This window comes from Mixophyes fleayi, chromosome 4, assembly GCF_038048845.1.
Source record: "Mixophyes fleayi isolate aMixFle1 chromosome 4, aMixFle1.hap1, whole genome shotgun sequence".
NCBI lineage: Eukaryota > Metazoa > Chordata > Amphibia > Anura > Limnodynastidae > Mixophyes > Mixophyes fleayi.
The window spans coordinates 60,493,006-60,510,136 of NC_134405.1; the positions used below are offsets into that span (position 1 = coordinate 60,493,006).

The window sequence follows — 17,131 nt, forward strand, 5'->3', positions numbered from 1 at the left end:
TCATAAACAGTAAGTTGGGAGGTAACTTTTTTAACCTGTTGATATGCTAAACAGGGTCTTTAAAACCCTGAGGGTTGTAGCAGTTGTCTTATACATATCATGAATAATCTAGTGTTCTATAATGTAGCTAATCAGTAGACAGGAGCGGTGATTTTTAGAACTTTTCAGCAAAATATTTACCTTGTTTCACATTTGGCTGCAAAATTTTGCACGTTTGGCTGGTGGTATTTGGCCCAAAGTGTTACCAATCCTACCCCAACCACACGACATGACAGAATGAATTGACCATCACCGCCCCATAGTGCGGAATGGCGAAGCAAGCATGGAACTCCATGATTGTATTACCAGAACTTTGCATCTCTAACAAACAACCTGCTCCGCTACAAAACTTTATTAACATGAAATGTTGTCACAATTTCACTTATATCTAGGAATCAGAATTATCAGACTCTGTAAGGACATCTAGTGGCTGCCTGCACTAACTGTCCTGTACATTGTTGTGTCCCGTGTTCATCATATAGATAGGAAGCCATAGGCAGAGTGCTGTTGAATTTACTGCAACTTTACTTTAAGTATAGTAACAATAAAAACAGCTATACATAACTTCTCATCCAGATAAATTAACTATTAACTAGAGATGGGCGGACTCAGTTCCACGAGATCCGAATCCTACCGAATTTAGGGTATCCGAATACCGAGCCGAGCATGCTCGGTACTCTCCCGCCCATTCGGATTCGAAATCGAGGCAAAACGTCATTGTGACGTATTCGTTTTTCTGAGCTCGGTTCTCGCGAGATTTGAAAAGCATAAATACCAGCCTCCACAGCAATCCATCGCCATTTGACAGAGGGAGAAAGCAGGGTTAGGTCACATTGACTATATCAGCGCAGGGACAGTGATTGATTGTATTCAATACCATTGTAATCAGTTGTTACAGCAGTAAGAGGAGAAGAGAGGAGGGGTTTTGTTCAGTTTCTGGCACTCCAAGTGCTGTTGGGGTGTCCCCCATTCTTTTGCAGAAATATATCTGGCTGCCAAAAAAGTCCTATTTTGCAGCACTGTCAAAATAATATATTTAGCACTCCCATTTGTTTTTGGGGTGTCCCCCATTCTTTTGCAGAAATTGATCTGGCTGTCAAAAAAGTACTATTTTGCAGCAGTGTCGAAATAATATATTTAGCACTCCCAATTGCTGTTGGGCTGTCCCCCATTCTTTTGCAGAAATTTATCTGGCTGTGCAAAAGGTCTTATTTTGCAGCAGTGTCAAAATAATATATTTAGCACTCCCAATTGCTGTTGGGGTGTCCCCCATTCTTTTGCAGAAATTTTTCTGCCTTTCAAAAAAGTCCTATTTGGCAGCAGTATCAAAAACAATTTGTAGCACTACAAGTGCTTTGGGCTCAGAATGGATTCAAAGCAGTCCACATATGAGCAAAATGAGCAACCAGGTTCTGTCACCAGTCCTGATGGTAGTGTTCCCAGTACGTCATCTGGGAAAGGCGATGTCAAACTACACCGTCTTTTGAAATCAGTCAAAAAAACCGTGTTGAAGCGAAAAAGAAGTGTAACTGAGGAAAAGTTAACTGGCGATAAAAAAAGAAAAATTGCCAACACGCCATTCTACACACGCAGTGGCAAAGAGAGAATGAGGCCTTCGCCTTTCTCTATTAGTGGCAGATCAAAAAATGTTACCGAGCCTACAAGTGGTGCACAACTACTGTTACGGGTCAAAGCCGAGCTGCAAGATAACAGTAAGGCATTAGAGGATAATGTTTGCTCTGAATCAGAAATTACACCAATCCCTGTGGAGAGTCCATCCAACAGTGGGATGTCTAATCGTGAGCATTCTGTTAGAGTACCCATAAAAAGAGGCCCTTTCAGCAGTTCTGATGATGTGTGCCTGAACAGCCCGAGTGTAGCCGGTGATACACAAATTGAGGATGCCACTTTGGAATTAGAAGAGGATGAGGGGGAGATTTGTGTAGGTAACGAGGGTGCTAATGAGGATGTTGATGAGAATGAGGTTGTGTGTGCAAGTCCTGCACCAGTGGCAGCAGTTCTGGAACCTGACAAGAAAAAGGCCATTGTCATGCCTGGCCATAAAACAAAAAAAACCACCTCTTATGTGTGGAATTATTTCTACCCCAAATCAGACAACAATTGTATAGCCATTTGTAGTGTATGTCAAGCCACAGTCAGTCGAGGGAGGGACCTTAACCATCGTCTATGTTACGTCATTTGACGAGAGTTCATGGCAAAGTGTTGGGAAAAGCTGAAAGTTCTTCCCAAAAAAATACCAGCACTCCATCATCAGCTAGGGCCCTCCGGTCACCGACATCCGGACGGCTACAAAATTCACCCACCACACCATCCTCATCAATATCCTCAGTAGCGCTCGGAGTTAGCCCGGCATCCCACTTATTAAGGATAGATGACTCCTGCACTATTATTGATTTCTCTAAAGAAAGCGTTAGTCCCACTGCTGCTGCTGTTGCTGCTGCTGGGGGTGAATGGTCAGCCCAGAGTAAGGCCAAGAAAAAGACCAGTCCTACATTTCAAAAAAAAAATGCTATTCTGCCCACTGTCCACTTAACCACAGATATGTGGACAAGTAGAAGTCGGCAAACCAAAGACTATATGACTGTGACAGCCCACTGGGTTGGTCATTCACCTTCACCAGCATGAACAGCAGCAGCATTTACACCACTACGTAACATTTGTCACAGGCAGGCCACTCTTTGTATCACCGGCTTCACTAACAGGCATACAGCTGACAATTTGTTACGCAAACTAAGAAATGTGATTGATACATGGCTTATACCACTTGGACTCTCCCCAGGGTATGTCATTTCTGATAACACCAACAATATAGTGCGAGCATTACAGCTGGGTGATTTCCAGCATATTCCCTGTTTTGCTCACACCATCAACTTGGTGGTGCAGAGCTTCCTATGAAATAACCGTGAGGTGCAGGAGATGCTTTTGGTTGCCCGTAAAATTTCAGGCCATTTCAGGCATTCGGCCACAGCATGTAGGAGATTACAGCAGCTCCAAGAGCAGTTTAACTTGCCCTGCCACCAACTTAAACAAGAGGTGGTAACTAGGTGGAATTCCACCCTGTACATGCTGCAGAGGATGGAGGAACAGCGCAAAGCCATCCAAGCATATACTGCTCAAGCCATGACATTGGGAAAGGAGGGGGGATGTATTTCACTCTTGCACAGTGGGAAATCATTTCAGTGCTGTGCAAGGTGCTGAAACCATTTGAAGTTGTGACGTGTGAAGTGAGTGCAGACTCTGCTAGTTTGAGCCAAGTCATTTCTTTAATTAGACTATTGGAAAAGCAGCTTGAGAAACTGAAGGAGGAGCTGAAAGCAAGCAATTCTGCAAAGTATGTTGGCCTTGTCGATGAAGTACTTAATTCGCTTCACAATGATCCTCGAGTTATTAAGATCTTGAACTCGGATCAGTACGTTTTGGCCACTGTGCTTGATCCAAGGTTTAAGACCTACATTGAGTCTTTACTTGTAAATGAGCGAGATGTGAACTTTTGCAAGGAGCTATTGCTCAGCAAGTTGACCGCTGAACTGTGCCTCGGCTTGACGACGTGTCCTCCTTCACTTTCTCAAGCTGCTGCTCGTAAAAAATTAAATTTCCCAAAAAGAAGCAGGGAAGACGCAGGGGGCAGACCAGAACAATTTAACATCTGGGCTGGTTTGAAGGATTTCTCCAAAAAATGTGTCACCTTGCCCATAACTCCATCCAATACGAGTATAAACATGCAAAGGATGGTGGACGATTATTTTCAAGAGATAATTGATATGGAAATGTCAGACAGTCCCTTTCCTTACTGGGAAGAAAAGCAGGCCATTTGGAAACCCATGTACAAACTTGCTTTGCAATACCTAAGCTGCCCACCCTCCAGTGTGTACTCTGAATGAGTGTTCAGCACAGCCGGGAACTTAGTCAGTGATCGCTGTAGAAGGTTACTTCCCAAAAATGTGGAGAAAATGATGTTTATAAAAATGAACTATATCTTCCACGAGGAAGGCCTTCACCATCCAAGACATCCAAGCACTGACTGTTCTCTCATGGCGGATTCAAGCGGCGATGAATTGATAGTCTGTGATGATGACGTACACACTGATAAGGGTGAGGATGAAGCTGATGACGATAACATCTTTTTAAAACTTTCTATTTAAGTCTAGGGTGCAATCTACCCCCAAAGAGGAAAGGGACTTGGGGCATTTCCATATCACGTACAGTCTTGAAAGGCTGCTGTTTTGGCAATTTCTTATTATGGGTAGGGTGTCATACACAGACTGACCCCAAACTGCCTTTGTCCATTTCAATTAATATTGTACAGTCTATAACGGCTGATTTTTTTTGTATTTTCTACAAGTGGAGGGGGGCCTATAGAGACAGAAACCAAACTGCCTTTGTCCATTTCTTTACATATTTAACTATAAGTGTAGGGTGTAATATACACCCAAAGACGATGGCTGCATTGCCAATATGCATAGATGGAGAGGAAGACAATCTGGTTTGTGTGTAGAATTAATGAAGGCCTACCTACCAGGAATTAAACAGTTTTTTTGATAATTTATTAGCGTTACAATTACATTACTTATCCAAAAAACAGGTGGAGCACTAAATTTGATTATTTTATGCCCAAAATTTTTCGACAAGATAGCAAAACAAAACCAAACAAAACCAAAACCAAAACACACAATGGCGGTTTTGCAAAACCAAAACCAAAACACGACGGTAATCCAGATCCAAAACCAAAAACAATACCATAACACGGGGGTCAGTGAGCATCTCTACTATTAACTAGGGATGAGCGCGCTCGGATTTCTGAAATCCGAGCCCACCCGAACGTTGCGGATCCGAGTCGGATCCGAGACAGATCCGGGTATTGGCGCCAAATTCAAAAGTGAAACTGAGGCTCTGACTCATAATCCCGTTGTCGGATCTCGCGATACTCGGATCCTATAAATTCCCCGCTAGTCGCCGCCATCTTCACTCGGGCATTGATCAGGGTAGAGGGAGGGTGTGTTAGGTGGTCCTCTGTGCTGTTTAGTTCTGTGCTGTTTAGTTCTGTGCTGTTTAGTGCTGTGCTGTTTAGTGCTGTGCTGTGCTGTGCTGTGCTGTGTTCTGCAGTATCAGTCCAGTGGTGCTGTGTGCTGTGCTCTGTCCTTCTGAGGTCAGTGGTGCTGCTGGGTCCTGTGCTGTGTCCTGTTCAGTCCAGTGGTGCTGTGTCCTGTGCTCTGTGCTTCTAAGGGCATAGTTATTTCCCCAATATTCCCCTGTGTTTAAAAAAATAAAAAAAAGTTTTTTTTATAAAATACCAAAAACTACTTTAATATTTTTTAATTACCACAAAATTTTCACAACCAATCCTGCAGTATAAGCCCATTGGTACTGCAATATTACCAAGTTCACACATTCAGCAGTAAAAGTCCAGTGGTACTGCAATATTACAAAGTTTACACATTCTGCAGTATCAGTCCAGTGGTGCTGTGTCCTGTGCTCTGTCCTGCTGAGTTCCGTAGTGCTGCTGGGTCCTGTGCCGTGTCCTGTTCAGTCCAGTGGTGCTGTGTCCTGTGCTCTGTGCTTCTAAGGGCATAGTTATTTCCCCATTATTCCCAAGTTTGTAAAAAATAAAAAAAAAGTAAAAAAAAATAAAAAAATTAAAAAAAAAAAAAAATATATAATAATTATAACCAAATTTGCAAAACCAATCCAGCATTATAAGTCCATTGGTACTGCAATATTACCAAGTTCACACATTCAGCAGTAAAAGTCCAGTGGTACTGCAATATTACAAAGTTTACACATTCTGCAGTATCAGTCCAGTGGTGCTGTGTCCTGTGCTCTGTCCTGCTGAGTTCCGTAGTGCTGCTGGGTCCTGTGCCGTGTCCTGTTCAGTCCAGTGGTGCTGTGTCCTGTGCTCTGTGCTTCTAAGGGCATAGTTATTTCCCCATTATTCCCAAGTTTGTAAAAAATAAAAAAAAAGTAAAAAAAAATAAAAAATTAAAAAAAAAAAAAATATATATAATAATTATAACCAAATTTGCAAAACCAATCCAGCATTATAAGTCCATTGGTACTGCAATATTACCAAGTTCACACATTCAGCAGTAAAAGTCCAGTGGTACTGCAATATTACAAAGTTTACACATTCTGCAGTATCAGTCCAGTGGTGCTGTGTCCTGTGCTCTGTCCTGCTGAGTTCCGTAGTGCTGCTGGGTCCTGTGCCGTGTCCTGTTCAGTCCAGTGGTGCTGTGTCCTGTGCTCTGTGCTTCTAAGGGCATAGTTATTTCCCCATTATTCCCAAGTTTGTAAAAAATAAAAAAAAAGTAAAAAAAAATAAAAAATTTAAAAAAAAAAAAATATATATAATAATTATAACCAAATTTGCAAAACCAATCCAGCATTATAAGTCCATTGGTACTGCAATATTACCAAGTTCACACATTCTGCAGTATCTTGTGCTACATATAATGGAGACCAAAAATTTGGAGGATAAAGTAGGGAAAGATCAAGACCCACTTCCTCCTAATGCTGAAGCTGCTGCCACTAGTCATGACATAGACGATGAAATGCCATCAACGTCGTCTTCCAAGCCCGATGCCCAATCTCGTAGTACCGGGCATGTAAAATCCAAAAAGCCCAAGTTAAGAAAAAGTAGCAAAAAGAGAAACTTAAAATCATCTGAGGAGAAACGTAAAGTTGCCAATATGCCATTTACGACACGGAGTGGCAAGGAACGGCTTAGGCCCTGGCCCGTGTTCATGACTAGTGGTTCAGCTTCACCCACGGATCTTAGCCCTCCTCCTCCTCCCCCCCCCTACAAAAAATTGAAGAGAGTTATGCTGTCAGCAACAAAACAGCAAACAACTCTGCCTTCTAAAGAGAAATTATCACAAATCCCCAAGGCGAGTCCAAGCGTGTTGGTGGTTGTCAAGCCTGACCTTCCCATCACTGTACGGGAAGAGGTGGCTCGGGAGGAGGCTATTGATGATGTAGCTGGCGCTGTGGAGGAACTTGATGATGAGGATGGTGATGTGGTTATTGTAAATGAGGCACCAGGGGGGGAAACAGCTGATGTCCATGGGATGAAAAAGCCCATCGTCATGCCTGGTCAGAAGACCAAAAAATGCACCTCTTCGGTCTGGAGTTATTTTTATCCAAATCCAGACAACCAATGTATGGCAATATGTAGCTTATGTAAAGCTCAAATAAGCAGGGGTAAGGATCTTGCCCACCTAGGAACATCCTCCCTTATACGTCACCTGAATAACCTTCATAGTTCAGTGGTTAGTTCAGGAACTGGGGCTAGGACCCTCATCGGTACAGGGACACCTAAATCCCGTGGTCCAGTTGGATACACACCAGCAACACCCTCCTCGTCAACTTCCTCCACAATCTCCATCAGATTCAGTCCTGCAGCCCAAGTCACCAGCCAGACTGAGTCCTCCTCAATACGGGATTCATCCGAGGAATCCTGCAGCGGTACGCCTACTACTGCCACTGCTGCTGTTGCTGCTGTTAGTCGGTCATCTTCCCAGAGGGGAAGTCGTAAGACCGCTAAGTCTTTCACCAAACAATTGACCGTCCAACAGTCGTTTGCCATGACCACCAAATACGATAGTAGTCACCCTATTGCAAAGCGTATAACTGCGGCTGTAACTGCAATGTTGGTGTTAGACGTGCGCCCGGTGTCCGCCATCAGTGGAGTGGGATTTAGAGGGTTGATGGAGGTATTGTGTCCCCGGTACCAAATCCCCTCGAGATTCCACTTCACTAGGCAGGCGATACCAAAAATGTACAGAGAAGTACGATCAAGTGTCCTCAGTGCTCTTAAAAATGCGGTTGTACCCACTGTCCACTTAACCACGGACATGTGGACAAGTGGTTCTGGGCAAACGAAGGACTATATGACTGTGACAGCCCACTGGGTAGATGCATCCCCTTCCGCAGCAACAGCAACAGCTGCATCAGTAGCAGCATCTACAAAATGGCTGCTCATGCAAAGGCAGGCAACATTGTGCATTACAGGCTTTAATAAGAGGCACAACGCTGCCAACATATTAGAGAAAATGAGGGAAATTATCTCCCAGTGGCTTACCCCACTTAGACTCTCATGGGGATTTGTGGTGTCAGACAATGCCAGTAACATTGTGCGGGCATTAAATATGGGCAATTTCCAGCACGTCCCATGTTTTGCCCACACCATTAATTTGGTGGTGCAGCATTACCTCAAGAGTGACAGGGGTGTGCAGGAGATGCTTGCGGTGGCCCGCAAAATTGCTGGACACTTTCGGCATTCAGCCAGTGCCTACCGCAGACTAGAGGCACATCAGAAAAGCTTGAACCTGCCCTGCCATCACCTCAAACAAGAGGTTGTGACGCGCTGGAACTCCACCCTCTATATGCTGCAGAGGATGGAGGAGCAGCAAAAGGCCATTCAGGCCTACACAGCCACCTACGACATAGGCAAAGGAGTGGGGATGCGCCTGAGTCAAGCGCAGTGGAGACTGATTTCCGTGTTGTGCAAGGTTCTGCAGCCATTTGAACTTGCCACACGAGAAGTCAGTTCCGACACTGCCAGCTTGAGTCAGGTCATTCCCCTGATCAGGCTGTTGCAGAAGCAGCTGGAGAAAGTGAGGGAGGAGCTGGTAAGCCATTGCGATTACAGCAAGCATGTAGCTCTTGTGGATGTAGCCCTTCGTACGCTTTGCCAGGATCCGAGGGTGGTCACTCTTTTAAAGTCAGAGGAATACATTCTGGCCACCGTGCTCGATCCTCGGTTTAAAGCGTATGTTGTGTCTCTGTTTCCGGCGGACACAAATCTACAGCGGTGCAAAGACCTGCTGGTCAGGAGATTGTCCTCTGAAGAGGACCGTGACATGCCAACAGCTCCACCCTCATTTTCTTCCACATCTATGGCTGCGAGGAAAAAGCTCAGTTTTCCCAAAAGAGGCACTGGCGGGGATGCTGATAACATCTGGTCCGGACTGAAGGACCTGCCAACCATTGCAGACATGTCTACTCTCGCTGCATTGGATGCTGTCACAATAGAAAAAATTGTGGATGATTACTTTGCTGACACCATCCAAGTAGACATGTCAGACAGTCCATATTGTTACTGGCAGGAAAAAAAGGCAGTTTGGAAGCCCCTGTACAAACTGGCTCTATTTTACCTGAGTTGTCCCCCCTCCAGTGTGTACTCGGAAAGAGTTTTTAGTGCAGCGGGGAACCTGGTCAGTGAGCGGCGAAGGAGGTTGCTTCCTCACAACGTTGAAAAAATGATGTTTATAAAAATGAATAATCAATTCCTCAATGAAGTACAGCACTGCCCTCCAGATACTACAGAGGGACCTGTGGTTGTGGAGTCCAGCGGGGACGAATTGATAATGTGTGATGAGGAGGAAGTAGACACTGTAGGGGGAGAGGAATCAGAGGTTGAGGATGAGGACGACATCTTGCCTCAGTAGAGCCTGTTTAGTCTGTACAGGGAGAGATGAATAGCTTTTTTGGTGTGGGGGCCCAAACAAACCAATCATTTCAGTCAAAGTTGTTTGGTAGGCCCTGTCGCTGAAATGATTGGTTTGTTAAAGTGTGCATGTCCTATTTCAACAGCAGACCTCTCAACTGCAGCTCATCCCTCCTCTGCGGGGATAATGTCTCCTGTGCTCTGACACGTCACTCTGTGTACTCTCAGCCTCAGGATCTGACACTACAGCTACCATGCCTCTTGTAGCAGCCCTCACTCCAGGGCCTCTTCCATGTGCAGTGTCCCCCTCTCTCTTGGGTTCACTATAGTGGCATGGAGTTCTCCCCCTCATCCAGGGCACACATTCCTTGCCCTGGCTCAGTCACCACGCTCAGACTTCCAGGCAATGCTGGGGGAGCCTGGGAGCTTCCACCCCAGGTCCCCAGCTACAACTCTCCTCTCCTGTGTCTTCTCTCTCTTTCTGACACTTGAAAGATCGTGCCTTTAAATGAAAAAGTCAGTCTTGATTGCACGACTATGTGCAAGTGCAACAGGGACATTTTTTTGGGTTTACAAAGTCAAACAGTAACACTACGACCCTGTCTGTCTGGGGTCTGTCAATGACGAATTGTCTGGAGCATGTTTTGAGGAGGTATTGTGGCCCCGGTATCAAATTGGGTACCGGGGCCACCCCACTATGCAGTCCAGATACTTGTTTGGTGGAATTCCGACACGTGGAGGGTTTTTTAATTATATTGTGGCCTCGGTACCAAATTGTGTACCGGGGCCACCACACTACGCAGTCAAGATACTTGTTTGGTGGAATTCAGACCAGTTGAGGGTTTTATTATTATATTGTGTGGACCACTCTATCTATACCACACTACAACTCTATACCACTCTATTTCCTACTTTAATTCTATTTAATTCTATTTCCTACTTTAATTCTATTACTAATTAATTAACATAAAGAGGAACCAAAAAAACCAATTTTACCAAAAGTATAATATGACTTAGACTTACAAACACTACACTTGAAAGATCGTGCCTTTAAATGAAAAAGTAAGTCTTCATTGCACGACTATGTGCAACAGGGACAGTTTTTTTCTTTACAAAGTCAACTAATAACACTTGGACCCTGTCTGTCTTTAACATACTTAATGGGATCTCAATGACGAATTGTCTGTAGCATGTTTGGAGGAGGTATTGTGGCCCCGGTATCAAGTTGGGTACCGGGGCCACCCCACTACGCAGTCCAGATACTTGTTTGGTGGAATTCTGACACGTGGAGGGTGTATTTATTTTATTGTGGCCCCGGTATCAAGTTGGGTACCGGGGCCACCCCACTACGCAGTCCAGATACTTGTTTGGTGGAATTCTGACACGTGGAGGGTGTATTTATTTTATTGTGGCCCCGGTATCAAGTTGGGTACCGGGGCCACCCCACTACGCAGTCCAGATACTTGTTTGGTGGAATTCTGACACGTGGAGGGTGTATTTATTTTATTGTGGCCCCGGTATCAAGTTGGGTACCGGGGCCACCCCACTACGCAGTCCAGATACTTGTTTGGTGGAATTCTGACACGTGGAGGGTGTATTTATTTTATTGTGGCCCCGGTATCAAGTTGGGTACCGGGGCCACCCCACTACGCAGTCCAGATACTTGTTTGGTGGAATTCTGACACGTGGAGGGTGTATTTATTTTATTGTGGCCCCGGTATCAAGTTGGGTACCGGGGCCACCCCACTACGCAGTCCAGATACTTGTTTGGTGGAATTCTGACACGTGGAGGGTGTATTTATTTTATTGTGGCCCCGGTACCAAATTGTGTACCGGGGCCACCACACTACGCAGTCAAGATAGATAGATGCGTATCATAGATAAAGTACATTCAGTGGTGTGGGGCAAATTGAAAAATATTCAAAATGCACTGACATTATCAAAAACAAGAGGTTGTCACATGCTAAAACTCCAACATGTATATGATGGAGAGGATGGAGGAGCAGCCGTATGTGTAGTGTAATGCAGACCTGTTGAAGGTTTTTTATATATTTTATTGTGGTGCCCAGTGCCCACTCCTCTACGCAGTCCAGGTACATTTATTGGTGCGAATCAAACAAGTTGATGGTTTTCTTATTATATATATTGTGGTGACCCACTCCTCTACGCAGTCCAGGTACATTTATTGGTGCGAATCAAACAAGTTGATGGTTTTCTTATTATATATATTGTGGTGACCCACTCCTCTACGCAGTCCAGGTACATTTATTGGTGCGATTCATAAAAGTTCAGGGTTTTTAAGATATTGTGGTGACCCACTCCTCTACGCAGTCCAGGTACATTTATTGGTGCGATTCATAAAAGTTCAGGGTTTTTAATATATTGTGGTGACCCACTCCTCTACGCAGTCCAGGTACATTTATTGGTGCGAATCAAACAAGTTGATGGTTTTCTTATTATATATATTGTGGTGACCCACTCCTCTACGCAGTCCAGGTACATTTATTGGTGCGATTCATAAAAGTTCAGGGTTTTTAAGATATTGTGGTGACCCACTCCTCTACGCAGTCCAGGTACATTTATTGGTGCGAATCAAACAAGTTGATGGTTTTCTTATTATATATATTGTGGTGACCCACTCCTCTACGCAGTCCAGGTACATTTATTGGTGCGATTCATAAAAGTTCAGGGTTTTTAAGATATTGTGGTGACCCACTCCTCTACGCAGTCCAGGTACATTTATTGGTGCGAATCAAACCAGTTGATGGTTTTCTTATTATATATATTGTGGTGACCCACTCCTCTACGCAGTCCAGGTACATTTATTGGTGCGATTCATAAAAGTTCAGGGTTTTTAATATATTGTGGTGACCCACTCCTCTACGCAGTCCAGGTACATTTATTGGTGCGAATCAAACAAGTTGATGGTTTTCTTATTATATATATTGTGGTGACCCACTCCTCTACGCAGTCCAGGTACATTTATTGGTGCGATTCATAAAAGTTCAGGGTTTTTAAGATATTGTGGTGACCCACTCCTCTACGCAGTCCAGGTACATTTATTGGTGCGAATCAAACAAGTTGATGGTTTTCTTATTATATATATTGTGGTGACCCACTCCTCTACGCAGTCCAGGTACATTTATTGGTGCGATTCATAAAAGTTCAGGGTTTTTAATATATTGTGGTGACCCACTCCTCTACGCAGTCCAGGTACATTTATTGGTGCGAATCAAACCAGTTGATGGTTTTCTTATTATATATATTGTGGTGACCCACTCCTCTACGCAGTCCAGGTACATTTATTGGTGCGATTCATAAAAGTTCAGGGTTTTTAATATATTGTGGTGACCCACTCCTCTACGCAGTCCAGGTACAATTATTGGTGCGAATCATAAAAGTTCAGGGTTTTTAATATATATTGTGGTGACCCACTCCTCTACGCAGTCCAGAAAGATACCTTGTTGCAACGTTTTGGACTAATAACTATATTGTGAGGTGTTCAGAATACACTGTAAATTAGTGGAAATGCTTGTTATTGAATGTTATTGAGGTTAATAATAGCCTAGGAGTGAAAATAAGCCCAAAAACTTGATTTTTAAACTTTTTATGTTTTTTTCAAAAAAAATCCGAATCCAATACCTTAAATCCGAACCGAGACCTTTCGTCAAGTGTTTTGCGAGACAAATCCGAACCTCAAAAATAACGAAAATCCGGATCCAAAACACAAAACACGAGACCTCAAAAGTCGCCGGTGCACATCCCTACTATTAACACACTAACACTTCACATCTTCTCATTTAGAAGCAAATAGTAAAATAAAAAGGCTGTATTACAAGGTTTGCACCACCTTGTGACAGATTAAGGCTGTGCGGGCTAATTAAGCTGCATCTATAAGGCAAAGTTAGACATTATGAAGTTTTGTGTCGCATTTAGCAAGTTTTCATGTATGGTCACAGTTATAACAAATACACACTAGAACAATAGAAGTATGTTTTTTCATTGTAAAAAACCCATATAGTTAGAGTTAAAAGAAACACCAGTAAATATAAATAACCTCAAGGAAATTCCTAGAAATCTGCATGATGGGTCAATGAAATATCCACCAAGAGAGTAGTAATCATTAAAATATGAAGGAGAGGAGTCTGCAGTATTGTTATGGCGTTTGCAGGTCTAAAGATGGAGAGGTGTGAATTGGCTATTGTGATATTAAGATTAGATTTTGCCCTCTAAATCGTGGTGCTGGGCTAGTTGGCCAATAGGGAAACTTAGGTGATACAAAGGGAGGAATTCAATTAGCCACCTATTGTCTCCGGAATGTCCATGAGAACCTCCACAGCGGAGATATGACAGAAATCTCTGCTCATTTTTCCTTGCATCAGAAAATGAGCAGAGATTTTTACCGTAATTGCTGGCAATGTGCATGTCACGAGGTCCGCGTGCAACATTGCCGGCAATTGAATTCCCCCCAAAGTGTTTTGGGAAGAGCTATGGTTATCTTGTGCCTTATACAGTTAAGGAATGACACAGGTGAATTATATTTTATGTTTTAAAATAAAAAAAACTAGAGGCCCACCCGGGACGCGCATCCCATGAAAGTCCACAACAGACTTAATTATTGTCCTGCATCTGATGTTTATTCATATCCGCTCTCCATGTGACAAAGTATTTTTATTATTTCAGGCTATGAAGCCCAACCTGAGAAGATAACATGAACTGTGGACTGTAGAGGAAACATGTAGCCCAACCACTGGGGACACAGATATTTACACCTGTAAATGATACTGGGTGCTATTTGTCTCTCCAAACCACTTGAAAGCAGTGATACTAAGATTGTACCATGTGTGTTTTATTATATTATTATTATTATATTGTTATTGCTGAAATATTTATCTCTTTAGGTCACTTTACCCAGTCTGCTCATTTGTGTGTTAAAGGGAAACTAATGTACATTTTAACATACTCACCTAGTTTTCATACTTTGTCATCAAGTCGACAGGTCAGGGCTTATGATGGGATTACCTTTGCCATCGCACCCCTGCCCACTGTGTTTGTTGAGGTGGGCCCGTGTTTGATGATATTTGTGCTATCACGGCATGCACTCTACCCTCCATGCAGACAGATAACTGCCCAGAGAGTTTCCTGCGCACCTTGGAGTCTGGAAGGTCACGCCCTAATCCATCAGTCTCTCGGACATTCCACAGGAGTAGGCAGCTACGGTTTTATGTGTCCTTGTTGCTTATACAAAGAGGCAGCTTGAATGCAGAGTAGCTGGAGCTGGTGGGAAGACATGGTGGGGTACACTGCATTCACTGTCAGTCAGAGAGTGTATTCTAGCTAGACTAGTAGTATTTACACCACTTTTCTATTGTATATTAGTACAAGTTACACCTGCATAATGGGGTATTATAACTATAATGTACACTAGATGAGTGGAAGTTTCCATTAAGGATGGTATATGATAGATAAAGGGGGTTGTCAAGGACAATATGTAGGAGGATGGTACAGCCAGTTGCTTCTAGATCTCACTTCTCTGAATGTTTCCCTGCCTCAGTCATTGTTCTGTCTCCAGTCTGCTAGTAATGCAGCGGCCACAATATTAACAGGAGTAATCCCACAGGAGGGACAGCCACTTGGGCTGTCACTGGGGGAGTGGGGGAGGTCTTTTTGGGTCCTAGAACATGTGCAGAACGCTTCAAATCCGGCAATAGCCCTGTTTCCCTCAACAGCAATTTTTTTGCACAGTCTAGTCAGGAGAACACTATATTTAAAATAAAAGGAACTTGTCAGAATGAATATATAATGTTTATAGGTTGGAAATATTTTCTCTATGCACACTAGACATCTGCGTGCAAGTTTATAGAAGAAAGCTTCTATATGCCTACTTTTTACTGCATACATTTTTACAGGGGTTGGACAATGAATTATGAATTTTTTAGTTTCTTGTAAAATGTTGCCGTATGTCATGGTGCCCCGTCTTGCATTAATATTCCATCATGTCCCAGAAACCACTCTCTTATCTAGGGGATAAGACGACTGTTAACAAGCTGAATGTACTGTTTCTTTCTCATCGTGCCTTTAACAATGTACAATGTTCCCTAGGTACAACCTTAAAAATGCACAAATTTGTTATTTTATGTTTATCAAAAAAGGGGTTGAAGCTCTAAACCATTGGATAGAACATAAAGAGAGCAGTACTCATTTACATAGGAAGGAGGGGAGTCTGAGCCAGTCCTCACAATGAAGTACAGCTATGGTGTTTCCCAGGTTTAAAGACAGAGAGGTGCTGATTGGCTATTATGAGATGAAGATTAGATCTTGTTCTCCAAATCGTGGTGCTGGAGAACTTAGGTGACGTACAGCATAGCCCTTGACGTGATGAGTGCCAGTTCTTACAAAACCCAGGTCATCCCACCATGCCCGAGCTGTGTCTGAGATAAGTGTATTGGACAGTGTCGCCTCCAGATGTGATGTGTTTTATAAACTTAAGTGATTTTTGGTGGCTCTTCCTTCCTTTATAAGCTGGAAAGATATGTATAGCCATAGCTGTTGTAGTAGTGCTGAAGACCCCATTGAACACTCAAGAATGGTACCCTGGTGTCTCCATGGACAGTCCATGGGTGATGTCCATGTGGTCTGGTGCTACATGAACCTGATAACCGTATCTTCATTTATTTCATTCAGTTTCTTCCCATGAGAGCAACAAACCTGTATCAAATAGGCATTCACTAATGATGGTAATTTATAAATAATATTTAAGTCTCTTGGGCTTATACAGTCCTCTTAAAACAGTGGCTCTTAAGAGTAGTAATATCGAGCACCCCCAACATGTTGTCCTATAAGGAGCACAGGTCATTACTGACTGACTCATTCCAAATGATCCACATTTCACCTGTGGTTAACATAGTTGATGAGGTTGAAAAAAGACACCAGTCCATCAAGTTCAACCTATTTTGGATCTCCTGCGATACTGCACTTATATTTGAAATTGATCCAGAGTAAGCAACCGCCAATCTGTTTCAATTGTGAAAATCCCCCCAGATTCAATATTGCATATTTTTACCCTATATCCACTACTATCCTTCATTTTAATTAAGGGTCGTATCCCTGGATACACCTTTCCGCTAAAAATTTGTCTAACCCTTTCTTAAACATATCTATTGAATCTGCCATCACAACCTTCCCTGGCAATGAATTCCATATCTTGACTGCTCTTACTGTAAAGAACCCCTTCCTTTGCTGGTTGTGAAATTTCCTCTCCTCTAACCTTAGGGTATAGTCCTTGGGGTAAAACGTTCCCATGAAAGTTCTCTGTATTGACCCCTAATGTATTTGTACATAGTAATCACATCTCCCCTTAGACGCCTCTTTTCTAAAGTAAACATGCCTAAATTGGCTAACCTTTCCTGATAACTTAATGACTCCATACCCTTTATCAATTTTGTCGCCCTTCTCTGAACCCTTTCTAGTTCCAAATTATCTTTTTTTATAAAGTGGTGCCCAGAACTGTACTGCATATTCAAGATGAGGTCTTACCAACGATTTATACAGTGGCAAAATTCCCTTGCATCTATGCCCCTTTTTATGCATGCCAATACTTTGTTTGCCCTTGCAGCTGCTGCTTGACAT

The 17,131-nt window shown here is 43.1% G+C and overlaps 1 protein-coding gene across 2 annotated transcripts in view; it reads left to right on the forward strand.

Annotated features, from left to right (window-relative positions):
- The window catches only part of LOC142151490 (zinc metalloproteinase-disintegrin-like VLAIP-B), a 312,990-nt gene that overhangs the window by 51,701 nt on the left and 244,158 nt on the right, over positions 1–17,131 (forward strand). Inside the window, exon 23 of one of the 2 annotated variants that reach the window (XM_075207198.1) lies at positions 14,186–16,820. The exons of the other annotated variant lie outside the window; for it this stretch is intronic. Within the exon in view, the coding sequence (XP_075063299.1) occupies positions 14,186–14,212 (27 nt within the window). The 3' untranslated portion in view covers positions 14,213–16,820. Of the gene's footprint in view, positions 1–14,185; positions 16,821–17,131 lie in introns of those variants that run through there. 2 annotated transcript variants of the gene reach the window in all.